At 36.8% G+C, this 16,986-nt stretch overlaps 1 protein-coding gene across 13 annotated transcripts in view; it reads right to left on the minus strand.

Annotated features, from left to right (window-relative positions):
- The window catches only part of PLEKHA7 (pleckstrin homology domain containing A7), a 157,447-nt gene that overhangs the window by 89,113 nt on the left and 51,348 nt on the right, over positions 1 to 16,986 (minus strand). Inside the window, exon 1 of one of the 13 annotated variants that reach the window (XM_032689925.1) lies at positions 14,387 to 14,598. The exons of 11 other annotated variants lie outside the window; for them this stretch is intronic. In XM_032689925.1, the coding sequence (XP_032545816.1) occupies positions 14,387 to 14,457 (71 nt within the window). In that variant the 5' untranslated portion in view covers positions 14,458 to 14,598. Of the gene's footprint in view, positions 1 to 14,386; positions 14,599 to 16,986 lie in introns of those variants that run through there. One more of the 13 variants, XM_032689922.1, reaches the window with a different exon arrangement.

The raw sequence follows: 16,986 nt of genomic DNA on the forward strand, positions 1-16,986 counted from the left end.
ATATCCTAAATAGGAAGATGGATTCAATCTAGAAAAGCTCTTCTGGTGAAAGATTTCCAAAACAAATACTCATGAAGGACACTTGTAAAGGATCAATACTGCAAAGGTTCAAGTTCGATGAGGAGAATAAAAACAGGTTCAATACAGTGAGAAAGAGTAACTTTTTACTGATCAGTAAGATCTTAACATGATTGAGAAGGCAGTGTTACATGGAGAACTGTGATTTAATTACTGATCCCTTGAAAGTAAGAGAGATTGCAGGAAACTCGACATTTTGGGAGGATGCATAAAATTAAGCGTTCAAGGAATTTATATCTGAAGCAAACACACAATTTCACTAATACCACAAATAGTACTGAAAACACTGCACTGAAGCCAAGTACTTCACAAACACTGCAGAAGCCTCCAATCTGTCTAGAGACAACTTTTTCACAGGAAGTGATCTAAACTGGGAAGTCTTTAAAAGAACACAGATGGCAAAAAAAAGGAACAGTGTATGTTGAATAGTCCATGGATGTTGCATATAGTACATAAAAAATTTCTCATCTTAGTATTTAATTTCCTATACAGCTCAATGGTTTGGTTTGTCATTTTTTTCTAAATCAAGGACATCATTTTTATTGTCATCCAGAACTCCTTAAGGCATTCAATCAAGTAGCAAAGGACAAAAAGTAGAGTTGACTATTCTCAGAAAGTACATACGCATTTTTCTACAAAAAAGGAGTGTCCTTCTATGAAGAGTTAGCATTCAACTGCTTATTACTGCAAGGACAAGAAGGGATAGGGAGTCAAAGCCCTTTATTTCTGGATATTGTTCCACATCATGACCAAGCAAAAGTGATCATTGCCTTTTTAAAATGCACCATTTAACAACAGCAGATTTATTCACACAACTTAGCAAGTTACACAGGCAGAATGTTCTAAATCAACACAAAAAAATTCTGGCATGTATATCGATTAGAAAAATCAACTAAATAAAAATCTATATTGATAATGACCTGTATTTGCTTTCTTTGAACCATGCCACCATAGAAGTAATGACTAAAACTAGTAGAGGCTTTATCACCAACGCTAATTTAAATCAAATTTTCTACAGGAACCAAACAACTGAAAAGGAGGTTTGTAGCCAGGTGGGGGTCAGCCTCTTATCCCAGGCAACTAGTGATAGGACAAGAGGACAGTCTCAAGCTGCATCAGATGAAGTTAGGTTGGTCACTAGGAGGAACTTCTTCACAGAAATGGTGATTAGGCATTGGAGTGGACTGCCCAGTGAGGTGGTGAAGTCACCATCCCTGGAGGTGTTTAGAGGTGTTTAAGGAAAGACTGCATGTGGCACTTAGTGCCATGGTCTACCTGACATGGCAGTGTCAGGTCACAGGTTGGACTCGATGATCTCAGAAGTCTTTTCCAACCTGATTCTGTGACTCAGAGGGACTACTGGAATTATTTACATCAATACCTTGAATCCAGACTGGGTTAATAAAGGCAGTAAACTATTAACATAGTTAAAACAGAGGTTTTTATGAAATATTAAAGTAATCAATCCTTATCACAAAAGCCTCACTTGGTACCAACTGCCAGTATCACTTGAGAAATCCAAGCCTCTACAAGAAGTGTCAGAACCAGCCATTTGTCTTACAGCTGATCACTCATAGCTGTGCTTATTAGGAGGAAACAGAGATGTTCAAGTTACTTGTGCTACAGCGTACATAATCTGCTAAAATGCAGTGGATTTCACTTCAACAACAGGTAAGATTTTCTAGTGCAGCAAAGAAAAGAAAAGATCAGAATTCAAGAGGAACAATCATGTGTGACAGTGGTTTTAGAGTTATACCTTTAGAAATAAGCATTAAAATGGTAATAAAAACAAGTTTTATACATACAAAATAAAATTTTTAGCTGTATTTTCCTTTTCACACTAAAATTTGTTTCTACATTATTTAAAACTTAACCAGTATCACAACTTAGGTGAGAAAGAAGTGATCTTAGCTTCACAGAGTTTTACTCTGCCCTTAATTAACTGAAAATGAAGCATTCGTGAAAGTCACATCTAAAATAAAGGAACAAACTTTCATCCTGCCAACTACCTAATTATTAGCTTAAATCATTCCAAACGTTTTCCTGGCTATCTTTAGTACTTCAACTTGCACCTCAATCATATCACATCTACATAATACATAAAAGGGATAAGAAGAACGATTCTGTTACTGCAGCCTTTGGCTTTCCTCCGTTCTGGGAAACAGACTTCATCTATTAGCAATAACTAATTACATTAGTTATTATATGTGTGCTCTACAACACTTTTATGTTGGATTCCTTATATTTTAAAATTTATTGATAAAATTATGAAGTGATGGAAGCCAGTATCAACTCTCAACATGAACTCATAATATTAAACTAAAACAAGAAAAGCCAATAAGTAATTCCAATTTTATTTGTTGAATTAAAAAGTTTTCATATTTGGCAATTCGTCAAATACTGAGTGCTTCAGTATGTACTATGCACAGAAGCCTTTAACTTCTGTTGTATCAGAAAGGAAAACACTAATTAGAACACTAGTAGAAAGCAGAAGTGACTCAGAAACAACAGCTGTAAGATACCAATAGTATTAATCATATTAATCAAGGTGTCTGTTTCTAGCCTAAAGGCTACTGAGATTATTTCAAGTATTATCTCATTTTCCTGAAGGATCTTAAATAAAAAGAACTTCCAAATTCACAAACATTAGGGTACATGTCATAAAAGGCAAGTAACATATTAGAAGCAAAGTATGAACATTAGATTTTAAAGGTTCCAAAATGTCAGCATGCAGTATGAATTTAAGGAAAGTAAGTTCCAAGTTAAAATTACAACCACTGCTTTCAAAGTAGCAAATAGAAAAAAACCATACATTTCACATCACGTTGTATGATGTGAAACATTAAATGAAAGAAGTTCTTCACTTGTTTACACCACAAAATTATTTGCCTCAAAAGTGTATTCAGACACACTAGCTGTTGCTTCTCATGAAAATATCCTTTTGGTTCCACATTTATAATAAATCATAGTTAAAAATCTTTTGCTCTTCACTAATCAAACAACGGAAAAAATCCTTGAGGAATTAACGTGAAGACACTTTCATAAGAGAGTTCCTAGTGATTACTCAGTGACCACACATCCATCAGATTAGATTCCCAGGTCATTTCACGCTAGCACCAAAACACAGAGATCCAAATAGGCAGCAGACAGACAACACATTCTTTGAAACACACCTGCAGGGCACTGGGACTTTGCAAAACAAAAGTGTGCTGTACGTTACAAAATAATTACAAAAATAAGACTAAATTATTAACATTTTCATTTTTAAAAAAACTCCAAACCACACTATCAAAACAAACAGATTAAATCACAGAAGAGCAGCAAAAGACCAAGTTGGATGGGAAGCAGGATAACAGAGGTAGTCAGGGCACAGGGAAACAACCTTCACCTCTTCTTCAAACACCCTTTGTGTTACTCCTTCTACTCTCACTACTTCAGCAGCATTTTTAAAGAAGAGTGCGAGAAGACACCAGTTTCGGCAAAGTATAAATTACCAATCACATCTGACCAAGGTAATAGAACTATGGGAGAGTTTTTTGTGACAGTGCTAATTGATGTCCTTGCAGCAGCTTTATAGTCATCTGACATGAAGATTGCAAAGTCACCTCTGTCCTAAGGGTATCTCCCATTTCTGCTTTCTGTCCTTTCTTTATCACCAAGGAAAACTTCCCCAGCTTCTGTGTATGTGGGAATTCTCCACAGAACACGGGAAGATAAGCAAATGAGCACATCATGACCCAAACTCTATCACGAAAACTTTGGATCCAGACTAAATCAAGTTGAAAGAAAACCACAGATGCCATTTGGAAACAAATGATGATGTTTTGAGCTCAAAAAGATGGTCTTAGTACTGAGTACCCTTTGTTGTGTGCATAGCTCTGACTTCAATGCTTTAAAGATAAATATTGCCGTGCATCAGAATGCTGACAGTAGTACAACAGCCCAGTAAAAGAAACTCTTACACTAGTTTCAGCAGATACTTACAGGACAATTCATGTCATATGAGTTTATCAATTTGCTCTAAAGCAGTTTTTCTTTCCACTGTCTAGAAAGGGTATCTTCCTCTGAAAAAACTAATTCAACAATCTGAGCTATATTTCTAAACCTGAACCACAACTGCTTGCACAATACATGGTGCCTTCAGCTGGGCTCCAGTCAAGGTTGCCAATATTTCATCAGAGTTCTATGAAGTATATAAGCATACATGGCTTTGATCCGAGACACATGTCCCAACACTTACAGATCTCCCCTTCCAAATCAGTGCACTTAACAATGATCAGCAGATTAACAATGATCACTCCACCAAAAAAGTTCTGGCTAGCACTCAAGCAGGGCTTAATCTGCTATATGTGATGCAAGGTGAAGCTGAATAAACTATCAAGACCAACACATAGCATCAGGATATTCACAACTGGAAAAACAACCAAGGAAGAGACAGTAGTTTAAAAATAACAGCAGAGAATGGATTCATGTATTGGGACACATCTGCTTAAGAGAACTAATTAGGTAACAGCATTGCTTCAAAGAACTTCAGCCCAAACAATTATTGCAGTCCCTGACCCATCCAGTACTCAAGTAGAAAAGAATAAATGCTGCTACTCACTCTGTAACACTTCCAAATTCTAAAAATTCACAGTCATAATACAAAACCCAGAGATTACGGGAGTATGCTTGTGAACTTTTACAAACCATAGTCTACCCAAGGTTAAACTGAAACTGGGAAGAGTAGAGAATATTTTAGAAGATTATTTTAATACACATCAATATTGGCAAACTACACAGGAAGTTTCTTTCAAACCAATGCAGTAAGTAGACTATGCAAACTTATTAACTACAAACGTCCAGTGCCTTGGTTGTTAGAATTACTTAGTTTTAAAACATGCAAAATTATGACATTTAAGCAATTCAGGTTTTTAGAACAGCTTGTGCTTAAAAATAAGGGGCTTATCTTTAAGAGCTTTTAGCATCTGAAATACAGCAAATCATGACACAGCAGGGTGAGAGTGGGCAGAAAAGAATATAGAGACAAAGCACAATGGAATGAAATCAAGGGCCATGGTGCAGAGCAATAGAAAAGTTTACATTAGCAAATCCACTGCACATTTGCCTAATGTTTTCAGGACACAGAAATAAAGCAGGCCCAGCAGACAGCAGCAATAAATCCATAAAAGAAAAACACTTCTGCCAGGGAACATAAAAGACTCTTCATAGGCATTAATAGATCCATGCTGCTTCTCTTTAATTGTAACAATTTTGAATTGCAAACTGAGATTTTAGTATAACAAGCAGATACAGGCCACATACTAAATATTCTGTGTTTCATCCATCTACGGTAACACAGTGCAGGGAAAAAATAAACCTGCCTGTTTATTTGCCGAAATCAGAATGAAAATCTGATTGCATCTTTCCCCATTCAAAAGCTATACCAACACTTCCTACTGTTCTTTAGATATCCCTGAATAGCTCACAAAAGCTGGAGTTAAAACAACAGGAGTACCTTGTGGACACCCATGAAAATCATTCTAATTAAAATCCAGTTGGTTTGCAATATATACGTACATTTCTCTAATCCATACTCACATGCTGACTTTTCATTAATGGGAACAATTCACAGCAAAGGAACTTTTGTGAACAACGCTTCTGGATCTGTGAAATCACCTCAAACTTCACCTTCCCCAACAGAAGACAAAGGCACAATTAAAAGACTTCACAATTATAGGTAATGTTCCAAGCTTGTCTTTTACTTCCCTTCAGGAAACCTTTTCTTTAAGAGCAATGGAAAAGACAGAATGGTTGTAGGAAAATGAAGGAAAACACTCCAAATTTTACCTGAAAGGGGACAGGAGGAGGGAAGGAAAAGCAGTAAAAGCCAAAATAGGCTGAGAAGGACCAGACAATTACATTTTCAGAACAATAATGGGTGAATACTTAGTCTTACACATCAAGAGTTACAAATTCTATAAAGCAGGACAAATTTCAAATCTTACCTGGTAAACAGCAGACCAGTATAAACCAAGTAATTTTTATTACATCCACATCTGAATAGACTTAAGCAGAGGGAGTAACCTGGTAAGAAACCAGGAGTGGGGACAGAGCTAATGGCATGTCTTAAAGGAAGAAAGACAAGCTTGAACTTGATGCAGTTTAACAGGAGAGCCAAGAAACGGATTTTTCAAACGGGTGATGTAGTTAAAGCAGTAGGTAAAATGTGGATTACCTAAATGGGACTAAGGAAGAGGAGGGGAAGTGCTACAAGGCTCCGAGAAAGTTACAATAACCTTGCAGAGAGACAAGCCCTCTAACAGGAGACTCTGCAAAGCCAAAGGGAAAATGGACAGGTCTTCAACACCTTAGGGAAAGGGGTAGTAAAGTGCAGGCACAGTTGAAATTTGAAGAGTAAAAGAAAACAGCAGAGATGCTCTCCCACTTCAGGAGAAGGCAGTAGCCACAGGGAAGAGACAACTAATGTCAGTAATGTCACAACAAGCAAAACTTAAAGGTACAACATCCAAGAGTTTCCAAGGAAAGAGACTAAAGTGCAATAATGTCTGAAAATGGCATGGGTCTTAATATCTGAGAAATTGGGGCAAGTCATATCTAAGACAGACTTGCCAGGGAAGCAGCACGGTTATGTAGTGCCCTGGCACCCTCCCCACATGAGGTCATAATCTCAGCCATTACAGTCCTCTCCACTGTAATTGTTTGCTTCAGCAGATGATCATTCCTTACCCAAAGTCATGAGTAAATGAAACCTCTTGCAGGAGCTGAAAACCTGATGTAAATTTTGAAAAGAAGAGCACCATCAGCATTATCTGCATTGCAGTCATCTCAGCAGCGAACAGAGGCATTTACACGTCAACAGGACACACCGTCTATTTTAGATAACTGTCTTAAATTTAAGATGGCTCTCCTCAGCATGTGAGAAAGAAGTAGACTAGTTTTATGCAAAAACTCTAAAAATGGAATATATAAGTATCCATTTACCAAGTGCTCAAATTTATGCTCTTTTTCTGCAGGAAGATGTCCTTCATATGCATTGCAGGACCCATGAAACTGGATTAACAATGTCATAAATCATACACCTACCAAAATAACAGCATAAGAAGTGAGACTAAATATAACCCACATCTGATTTGAATAGATACTATCTATACTTAACAATTTGTTATAACTCAAATATTAGCAGACACTTATTCAAATTTCAACATAAATCACCACATTGGTTTTAATTTTCCTATAGTTAATTGTTTTAGAAGCAACTTTTAAGCTTTTGCAATGCCATCATTTATGATTTAATAAGTTTTGAATTTGCATAAAGAAGAAACTTGCAAATTTATGCCTTACAAATATTCTGCCAGTGTTTCAATTTTTTTTCTCCATACCAAAGTGTAACAAATTCCTAGTTTACACTTCTAAAACTATCAACTAAATGCTGCACAAACATCCTTTAAACTGCAGGATTTATTATAAGACAATGTTTATGTATACTAGAAAGAACAATATTTCTCTTTAGGTCCAATTTCTAAGACTCAAACTTAGTTTCCATATTTAATTTCAAAACCACTGTATTAAGACCATAAACTCTCAACATCACAGGGTGATTTTGTGACCTATGTTTTACTGCATAATCTGAGCCCACTCAACACACCAGGTAAATCTCAGAAAAGCTCCAGACACATCCCTGTAAGGATTTTTAAAAGGAACCAAGGGGTATCCCACCACCTTCAGCTCTAAAAGAAGCAATCACAGTGTAAATCTTGGGAAGCACACTACTAAACTAAGAACTGTGACAATTCGTTAACTTAATGCCCTAAGTAGATTAGTCAACTGATGCAGCAGAAATGGTAACTGAAAGAAGAGAAGAACCAAACAGAATTCTGAACAATCATCATTCAGGAAACCAAGTTAGTGTATATTCATACCAACAGATGAATTTTGTTTTGGAACACACGTACACAAATTTCCCTTAAACAACAGAAATATTGCACTGTGTTCCAAAAATAAACAAACTGCCCCTTCATGCTGAAATCCTCAGAATAATGACAGTACAAAATACTTTACATCTGAATGTCTAGTTACACTAGACCTTCTCCTTTTTTTTATAATGAATAATATGTTAGAAAACAGCTGTTAAGAAAAAAGCTACACAGAACTTACTGTAACTGGTTCAGCCAGACAAATATCAATGTCATTAGAAGAACTACAATTACATTTCTGTGAATAAGAGCCTGAAATACCAGATAGCACAAGGTAAACAAGGAGAAATATTCAAAGTTTCAGTCAGAATTAATTAGAAAAGTAAGTAGTCCACATAAGAGCTACTGCTTTGCACCACACACAGTTTATTATTCTGTCTCCTTTTAAGGACACTTAATAGATAACATTATCATAATGCTCACATTTTTCCTCAGTTTCCTCTTTTCTGACAGAATGACTTATAATGAATTGTTGCAATCAGTCACGCATTCATCTGATTACGCCCTTTCCATCAAGCGTAACCTGAGCCACACTCGGAATGTGAACAGAGACCTGAGGAGCCAGAAGGTATTTTGGGATAAGAAAGTCAGAAGTGACACACATGCCTAGAGAAGGCAATACCCAGTATAACTCAACACAGGCAAAACTGGCACCACACCACGGCCAACAGTTTGACAAGTGCTCAGTTTAACAGTGGGACAGCATCAGCACACTCGCAGCTTCACACCTGGGCCTGGAGATCACCAGCGGGATTGTGCTGATCTACTGGTGAGTCACACAGAGCTGAGGCTTTTCCTTTCCAGTTCACATATGACAAAAAAGGGGAGATTTAAAGAAAAAAAATTGAACAAAACAGAGTGAGGGGAAAAAGGGGGGTTGGGGGGAGGCAAGAGGTAGGAGATTGTGAAGAGTGAAGAGACTTGCCATCTCAGAAGTATTCTGTAAGAAAAGCATTCTTACCAGCTCCATTCTTCCAAGGAAGCAACTGAGGAAAGTCAGGTAGGAACCACGCCACCAGCCCACACCTTAATCAATATCTCTCACTCATCATTTCATGCTTCTATCCTCTGGACACAAAATTTTTTACACAAAATTTAGAGACGATGATCTAGCAACCTGCCTCATCTTTACCAGTTTTCCTATCATTTTGTCTTCTCAGAGAGCAGTCTGTACTTAAGATATATTCCCTGCAAGCTAAACTCTTTTTTCAAGTTCAATCTTGCTTAATGAGTTACTTTTTATTATGGAAGGGTTTTTAATGTGTTGTTTGTTCTGTCAAGCCCAAATAACTGCTGACATTCTAATCATGAGGCCCTTGAAAAAAAAGGGGTGGTTTTTTTTTTGCTTAAAAGCAATCTTTTCATTTACCTATAAAGCAATTATATATACCATGTTTAAATCATTTTAATATAAAAATAGCCTGCCCACATTTTAAAAATTGCAGAGAATAAAATACATAAAACTGTCCTCTTCAGATTTTAATCATTCCCTCTCTTACTTAAACCTGAATTTAATATATTCCTACAGCACCAGCTTTCTTTAGTAGTTCTTCCCAAGACCTGAAGAAGGAATTAGTCTTCCAAAAAGCAGAGACCAATCTCCCTCTTCTAACATGAAAGCTACATTCTGTTGTAGACATATATAAAAATCAAGTTCTATGGAGAAACAGCTTCTAAGGGCAGCTCGAATTTAGCACACCATGTTCTTGCATACATTTTGTCAATTTTGTCAAAAACTCTGCCCTTCCCTTTCTCCTTGTCCCTACAGGAGAAAGAGAATAGCTCTGAACCAACAAAGAAAATAAAATACAGGAAGTTTGTTCAACTGATTTAGTTATTCCAAGAAAAATGCAACTTTAAATCCCTGTCATACACATGCAAACTGCTGAATATTCAGAACAGCAATATTAAATAGTCACCCAGGACTTTGACTAACACTACCAAACAAGTAAATATTGTTATATATATTTTTTGTTATTCTTGACTACGATTTGCCTGGGCACATTATTTCTTGAAGATTTTAGTTTAGCTAAACTTGTCATTTTATGCTACAAACTTGTCAGATTATGCTCCAAAGAAAACTCAGTAATTTTTTTTCTTTAAAAGCCTTCACTTGTCTTCTAACACACGGAGGTGATCAAGATTTATTCCTCTGTCCAAAATACAGCAGTTTTTTTTTTTTAATTTAAGAAATGGATGCTAATAAAAGACCAGAATTTGAAGTGGGTAGCAGTTCCCTCCTCAAAAGAAAAGTAGTTGCTTAATGCTGCAAAATCTCTTCCCTTTCCACACATTAGCCCTGCCTAGTTTCAGTTATAATAGGTTACTTACAATACTGCTATGACTGGGTGGGATCTGCATTACTGCATTTGGAATCAACTGCATGGATGCAACTGACTCAAATTCACAAAATTACAAGTTTTCACTATCAAAATCACAAGTTTTCATTGGATAGCTCTTTCTTCTCTTTTCTTTATTAGTAGACAGAAAAGGTAAAATAGCATATGCAATTCCAAGGAAGTCTTAATTTGAACAGCAGACTCCTCATTGTGAACACAGTTTCCATCAACCTTGCTAAAGAAATTCTATTATTACAAAGGGATGCAGAAGGTTCTGATATTGGTTAGGTCAAAGGACTATGACAGCCCTGATAAACCCTAAAAAACATTTTGCCACTTTGAATGTAACTACTGAAAATGGTAAAATCACTCAGCTATGCAGAACATCCATGCCTTTACCCTTATGCATTTGTGTCAGAAACAAGATTATTCTTTCTAAAGAGGAGCCTTCCTTTGAAGAGCATCACAGTCCACCAGCAAAACTCCAACTACATCACAGAAACACCAGAAATTGTCCCATAGCTGAGACAGGGCTGGGGTTTGTATTATCTCACATCTCCATGTGAGGAAAGTGATGTAACTCCTCTTACTCAAAAAACATCCTCCTACTCAACAATGGGTTTAAACATACATTTTTAAGGCAAACAAAAACAACAACTGTTTTCTGAAATGGCTACAATCTGCTAATATCCCAGTGGAGCTGAAAGTTCTGGCTTCCCTCATCAAACATGGCTAGGATACTAGATGTCTTCTCTCACAAGATTATGCTCTTTTTGTCTGGCAGCCTAAAGCAATGAGAGGTAGCAAATGTTCTTACAATAAAGGTCTCTTGCCATACCAGGGTAACTGGGAAAAAGACATGAGTGCAGCTTTTGTTCTTAATCTCTACTGATTAAGTTTATGAAAATCAAACATTATCCAAGACTTTTGAACAGACTTCCTTCTACACCATATGACATACAAAGAAAACCCAACACTAAAACCTTAAGCAGGTGAAAAAGTACAAGCTGCCCAGCTGATGCCACTCTAGCCTCTGTGATGGCACACGGCAGGTTTACCTGTGTGCTTTGACTACCATTTAAAGTTTAACAGTCCACACTAATTTTAGATTTGCTGCTACCTATCTTAAAGTAGATGAATTACATTAAATACCAAATCTGTAACAGAACAGAGATGATACATTACGAGGAAGCATTTTGCAATCACATGGAGCATTTTCTACAACTAGTATCTAGATCAGATCTTACGTTGTGCCCTTATAAAAGAAACAAGAGGGTATTTTTTATCACACTCCAAATAATTATAATTATAATATAATTATATTAATTATATTAATCTGCTAATTTTGTTCAAATATGAAAAAGTTCCCAAGAAACACCAATTGTGAATTGCAAGGTATACCAAAAACTAATTACAATATGGTTCAAAAACAGAGTGCCTACATTGTACTCCTGATTTACGCAATGCCATAATCCACAGACAACCAAGAGGTTGTGCCACCCTGAGTGACCTAGTTTTGGACACTGTATCTTGGTCATCTCCAAGATAAACAATGTTCCAAGCAATCTTAGAAAACCATAAATGAACAAAACACTCACTGTGCACTCTTCCAAAACAGGCTGCCACCAATACTTCAGACCACACTTCCACAAAAATATTATTCCATAACTATTGCTCCTTATGGGTAACATAAAACACAATCCATTCTGAACACCATGCAATCCCAATGGCAACTTGATCTCTAGAAAATTAATCTTTACTACAAGAAAAAAAGACAAAAATTTTCCTGAAGACAGAGTTTTTCCAGAACTCTGTCCAGGACTTCCATGCCATCCCAATTGCAAGCCACAGTAGGTTAAGGTCTCTGCCAAGATACAAATTGAGCATAATGTAGTCTAACCTTCCCACCCATAGAGATCATAAACAAATTATGATAAACAGTAGACCCACTACCTATTTCTTTTACTGGAAAAAGTTCACTCACCAGAATATGCCAGTTGGTGTGGAATGAAGACCCTAATTCAGCCCTGTATGTGTAAAGTACATTACTCCCCACAAAAAAAATGGATGTATGTTACTATTCTGAGTGAATTCTGCACCAAGGATGAGCTCTAAAACAATTGTAGGAATACTAATTTTACATAGTTATCAGTGATTGTACACTATGTAAAGAATTTTTCTTTTTAGATACTGAAAAAAAAGAGTTGCAAAGTCAGAATTACTTAGTCATGAAAGGAAGTAAGTCCACTCAATTTTACATACATGAAACAGGATTTTAATAAGCTCAGTTGCTATTCTGTTATCACAGAAACTAATTATCTTATCTGAAAACTCTTAAACACGGGTTTCATTGAAATGCTGAATAACTATTTAAAAAATGAAAAAACAGAAAGGAGAGTATTAAAACCAATATGCAGATAAGCCACAGGGATCCAAAAGTTCATGAACTTCAATCTGTCTCGTTTCACAGCAGAAAGACAAGGACTTGGAACCTGCTCACGAGACCTTCATTCTGTCGAGAAGGTCACTGTGGAAATCTGGGAGTTGGGTGGTGGCTCTGGTCATGCAGATCTCAAGGAGCAGCAGTGAAAAGCTGCGTGTTTGACTAACCTAACACACTGGTGGGAAGAGAAGGCTTTTACACCAACCACCATTTACTGAATTTGTGTTGTCCTTAATTTTCAGTTTATTCACGCCTATTATCAGAAAAAAAAAGGGGGGGGGAGGAGAAAAGCTACTGGACTTCAGCATCCACCAAAGTTAGGCCAAAGGACAAACAACCATGAGCAATCACGGTGGTCGACCTCTAAATGGTCAACTCCGGTTTCAACAAAACCTTCCTGGTACCTTTGAGCAGACAGCCTTGGTAGTGCTACAGAGATACAAACATGTAAATAAATGCAGGGATTTATTTCAAGAAAGACACAAAAAAGTGTTTAAATGAACACTATGCAAAACCACTTCTGTTTCTACTCATAAGTGACTATCACTGCAGCCTTACAAAACTAACCCATACCACTGTCTATGTTGCAGTTTATGAAGTTTATTTGTCAGGTTCATTCTCTGGATCTGAATATGTTAATAATTAACTTATTCTCTTATCCTTCTCTTCATATGTGTTACAGGAAGATGAGTAACAGCACAAAACTCCCGTCCTAACTCATATTTTCCCCTCCCTCTGTTATTGTTGCAGCATGAGAGGCAGGGACTTCAGATTTAGACACAATAAACAGAGATTACATTCCTGTATTAAGGTGTGCCAGAAACCCGAGCTCTTTCAGCCAAAGAAGTACTGTAACACATTCTCTCTAATTATTATGCAATATTACAGTCTTCTACAGCAGGAAGAGTAATTTCATGGTTAGAATCCAACTCATTCACTAGCAAACTGTTATACAGCACTTTCAGAAGCAAGGATTTTTAACAGAACAGGACTGTTGAGTCAAAAGGATAAAACAGTAAGAAGCTCGTGCGATTAAGCTTTACCACAACACTGGCATTTATCACCTTTCCACACGTGCACGTTTTGTGTGAATTGTCTTAAAAACATAATGACAGTAAGTACTTTTGTTTATTTACCTTAATTATGCACAAAAGACCTAAATTATTAATGGTTTAGAAATCTGTATAATTTCCATTTCTCAACAGTAGATATCTGGTTCCTAATAAACGACTGAAATACCCGAATACACAACTCACTTAAAAAAAATCTCCAAGGTTACAACTTCATTTTTCCAGTTAGAAAACCTCTCAAAATATTTAGTATGTTTAGAAATAAAAAACATTAGCCTTAAATAAATGTGAACTTAATTATAAGGTCAGACACAAAGCATTCTAAAACTGTATTTATGGTTTTCAGCTTCTTAATTCTCCAGTTTCATAATTTTTTTTCAGAGAACAAAGATATGGAAACAAAAAATCTATTAATACAAGCATCATGCTACAGCTCTATATACAAGTGCATTAAAAGATGAAACTTAAAACAAGATATACCTGCATGACACCTGGTAGAATGGATATCCTGGTAGAGGAAGAGAGTTTGAAAATCCAGACTGACTCGACATTGCCTTCAGGTATTGTATCCACTCAAAGCGTTCCTATATTCCATATGTTAAGTCCTTACCAAAAAAAATATGTATGTACGTATCCATCTGTACCTTTGTTCAAAGCTAACTAAAAAGAAACCAAGTGCATATTCGAAGGTCTTGAGGATTCTGCCTGCATTTCAAACTGCTTCCTCAGTAGTGAAATTCCTAAAAGCCAACACCCTCATGACATCACGTACTACAAAACCATAAACACGCAATTGTTTCAGTAAAGCAAGGACAGCCCGTCGATTTTGACTCGACATAAAGCCCTGCACTGCATTCTTCCTGAAAGCACAGTGCCTTTCAGGCTGGCGAGAGGCAGAGACCTGCTGCCTTGAACAGCAGCCCTGCCTTGGCAGGCAGCCAGCAACCAGCAGAACTTATTGCCAATGCCGCAAATCCCTCCGATCGGCTAATGAAGAGCCACACTGCAGGTGAAACATGGTTTGAGCCCATTACAAGAATTTCCTTGAAAATGCACGAGATCCATGACCTTGAACTTAGTGGCAAAAGCTTCATTTGAAATTTTCAGTTAAATGTACGCTGCATACTATTGTTTCATAAGCAACATCAGATTGCACTGCACATCGCAGTAATGTAAAAAATCATACTGAGCTTCCCCTGCTAAAAAAGAATCCTCTCCTGCTACACCCTCAACTATGAGAAAGCAAGAAGGAAGGACAGGAGACAGAATCTTAAACCACAATATTTAAGCTACTGAATACAGAAATAAAATTATGTGCATGCATTCCTGTAGTATTTTACTACTGCTTAAATCAAAGAAATATCAAAAGTGAGATTTCTTTTGATATACAGTACAGAGGTAAGTTGCGTGAAAGTTTATTTGGGCATGGCTTCCTCAGGAGAGAAAAAGAGTACTGGAAAGCAGGAAGACCTGAGTAGTCACAGCATAGCCCAGTGGCATGACTAATGTCAAACAGACTTAAATGAATATGTACCTACACTACTCTTAAAGAAGGTGTACAGTGCCCTCACAGGAAGATTTGCTTAGTTTAAGCAAAATATTAAATAAAAGAGATTTTTTAAGTATTTCATTTCCTGTGCTAGTTGCACTGGAAAACATTAAAATGTTGAGTTTGATACCTCTACCCCAAGACATACTATTTATATTTACTCTCATGTTATTTTAATTTTGTCTCTCAGTTTTGGAAAACAATGAATTGGTTTCTCCTGGTTTATCTCTAGTTCATTATCAACATCTCAGTCATTAGAAAAAAGGTACAAAACTTTGTCACTATCCAAGGTACCTTTTAAAATCTGATTTAAAAGCATGGGAGCTTGTTCCTCTACCTTAAATATACCTTATACTTAAAACTGAATCTATCTCAGTGAAATGTTTAGTTTCTTGTTTGCGTAACTCAGCTGCTTTTATAGTGCCTTAACACCACTGCGTTATCTCACTTTGCCTAAGTATTATTTGTCAAGGTGTAAAAAATGGCAGCTTATTTGTGAAACGTGGTAACATTTCAAATAGAGCTGAAACAGTGGGTGGGGGAACCCAAAACAGTCACAGGCTATACAATAAGGGTTTAGACCTAAAAAAAAAAAAAAAAAGGGAATGCTTATTAATTAGCTCTGTACACTGTTATACACAGAGCTCACTCAATTGACTGTTCCTACCACCTACAACTTGGGGAATCACAGGCCATTTTCCACAACAAACACAACATACACTTGCACACAGAACAACATGGATACCATAGGTCACTGGTTAGGGCACCAATTTCTGAAGTCCTATAAAAACACCAGGATAACACAAAGAGAGCACAGTCTTCCCAGAGAAGTAATTTTTTTATTTTATTTGTTCAACTGATATGTCTGGAAAAAACAAAGAAGCTCCTGGGTACTTCATTTTGCATAATTTTTTCTCTCTCTACTGGCTGCAAAGAAAAAGCTTGAAAAGGCAATTCAAGCACAAATAATGTTGTGGTATCAGCTGAATTTTTACAAACAGACTTGAGAAAGCATAATCTCCCTCATGTTTACTATAGAGCATTAACTTCAAAGCTCAAGACTCTCAAAAACCGTATCAGTAACAGCAAAAAAAGTTGTGTGCATGTGAGAGGAAGAGAAAACTCTACCAGGTCTGCCTGAGTCACCTTCACCCTTGCCTAATGAGGGGTGTTAGGGTAAGTACTGCCAGCTTTCACCCCTATGGCCACAGTTGTTGAGGGACATGCCAGTCATTCCTCTACACTGCTGTGGTTGGCCCTGAGGAGTCACCTTGCGTGCACATCCTTAAATCACTCACACTTTTATTTTGTATATTTTCTCAATTTTTTATTTGGTGTCTTCTCGACACTGATAACAACAGCATTAGCACATTTATGCAGTAACTTTCTTACTTAGTCCCAAACAGGATTTAGGATGTTTCCACTGGATTTGCCAGCTGAAAAGAATGTTAGTGTCAAGTCAGAAGATTACAAGCTTATAAACCAGGAGTCTTAGAGGCTGCCGGTGGTTTGCTATGCCATTTTGCAAAAA

This window comes from Chiroxiphia lanceolata, chromosome 6, assembly GCF_009829145.1.
Source record: "Chiroxiphia lanceolata isolate bChiLan1 chromosome 6, bChiLan1.pri, whole genome shotgun sequence".
NCBI lineage: Eukaryota > Metazoa > Chordata > Aves > Passeriformes > Pipridae > Chiroxiphia > Chiroxiphia lanceolata.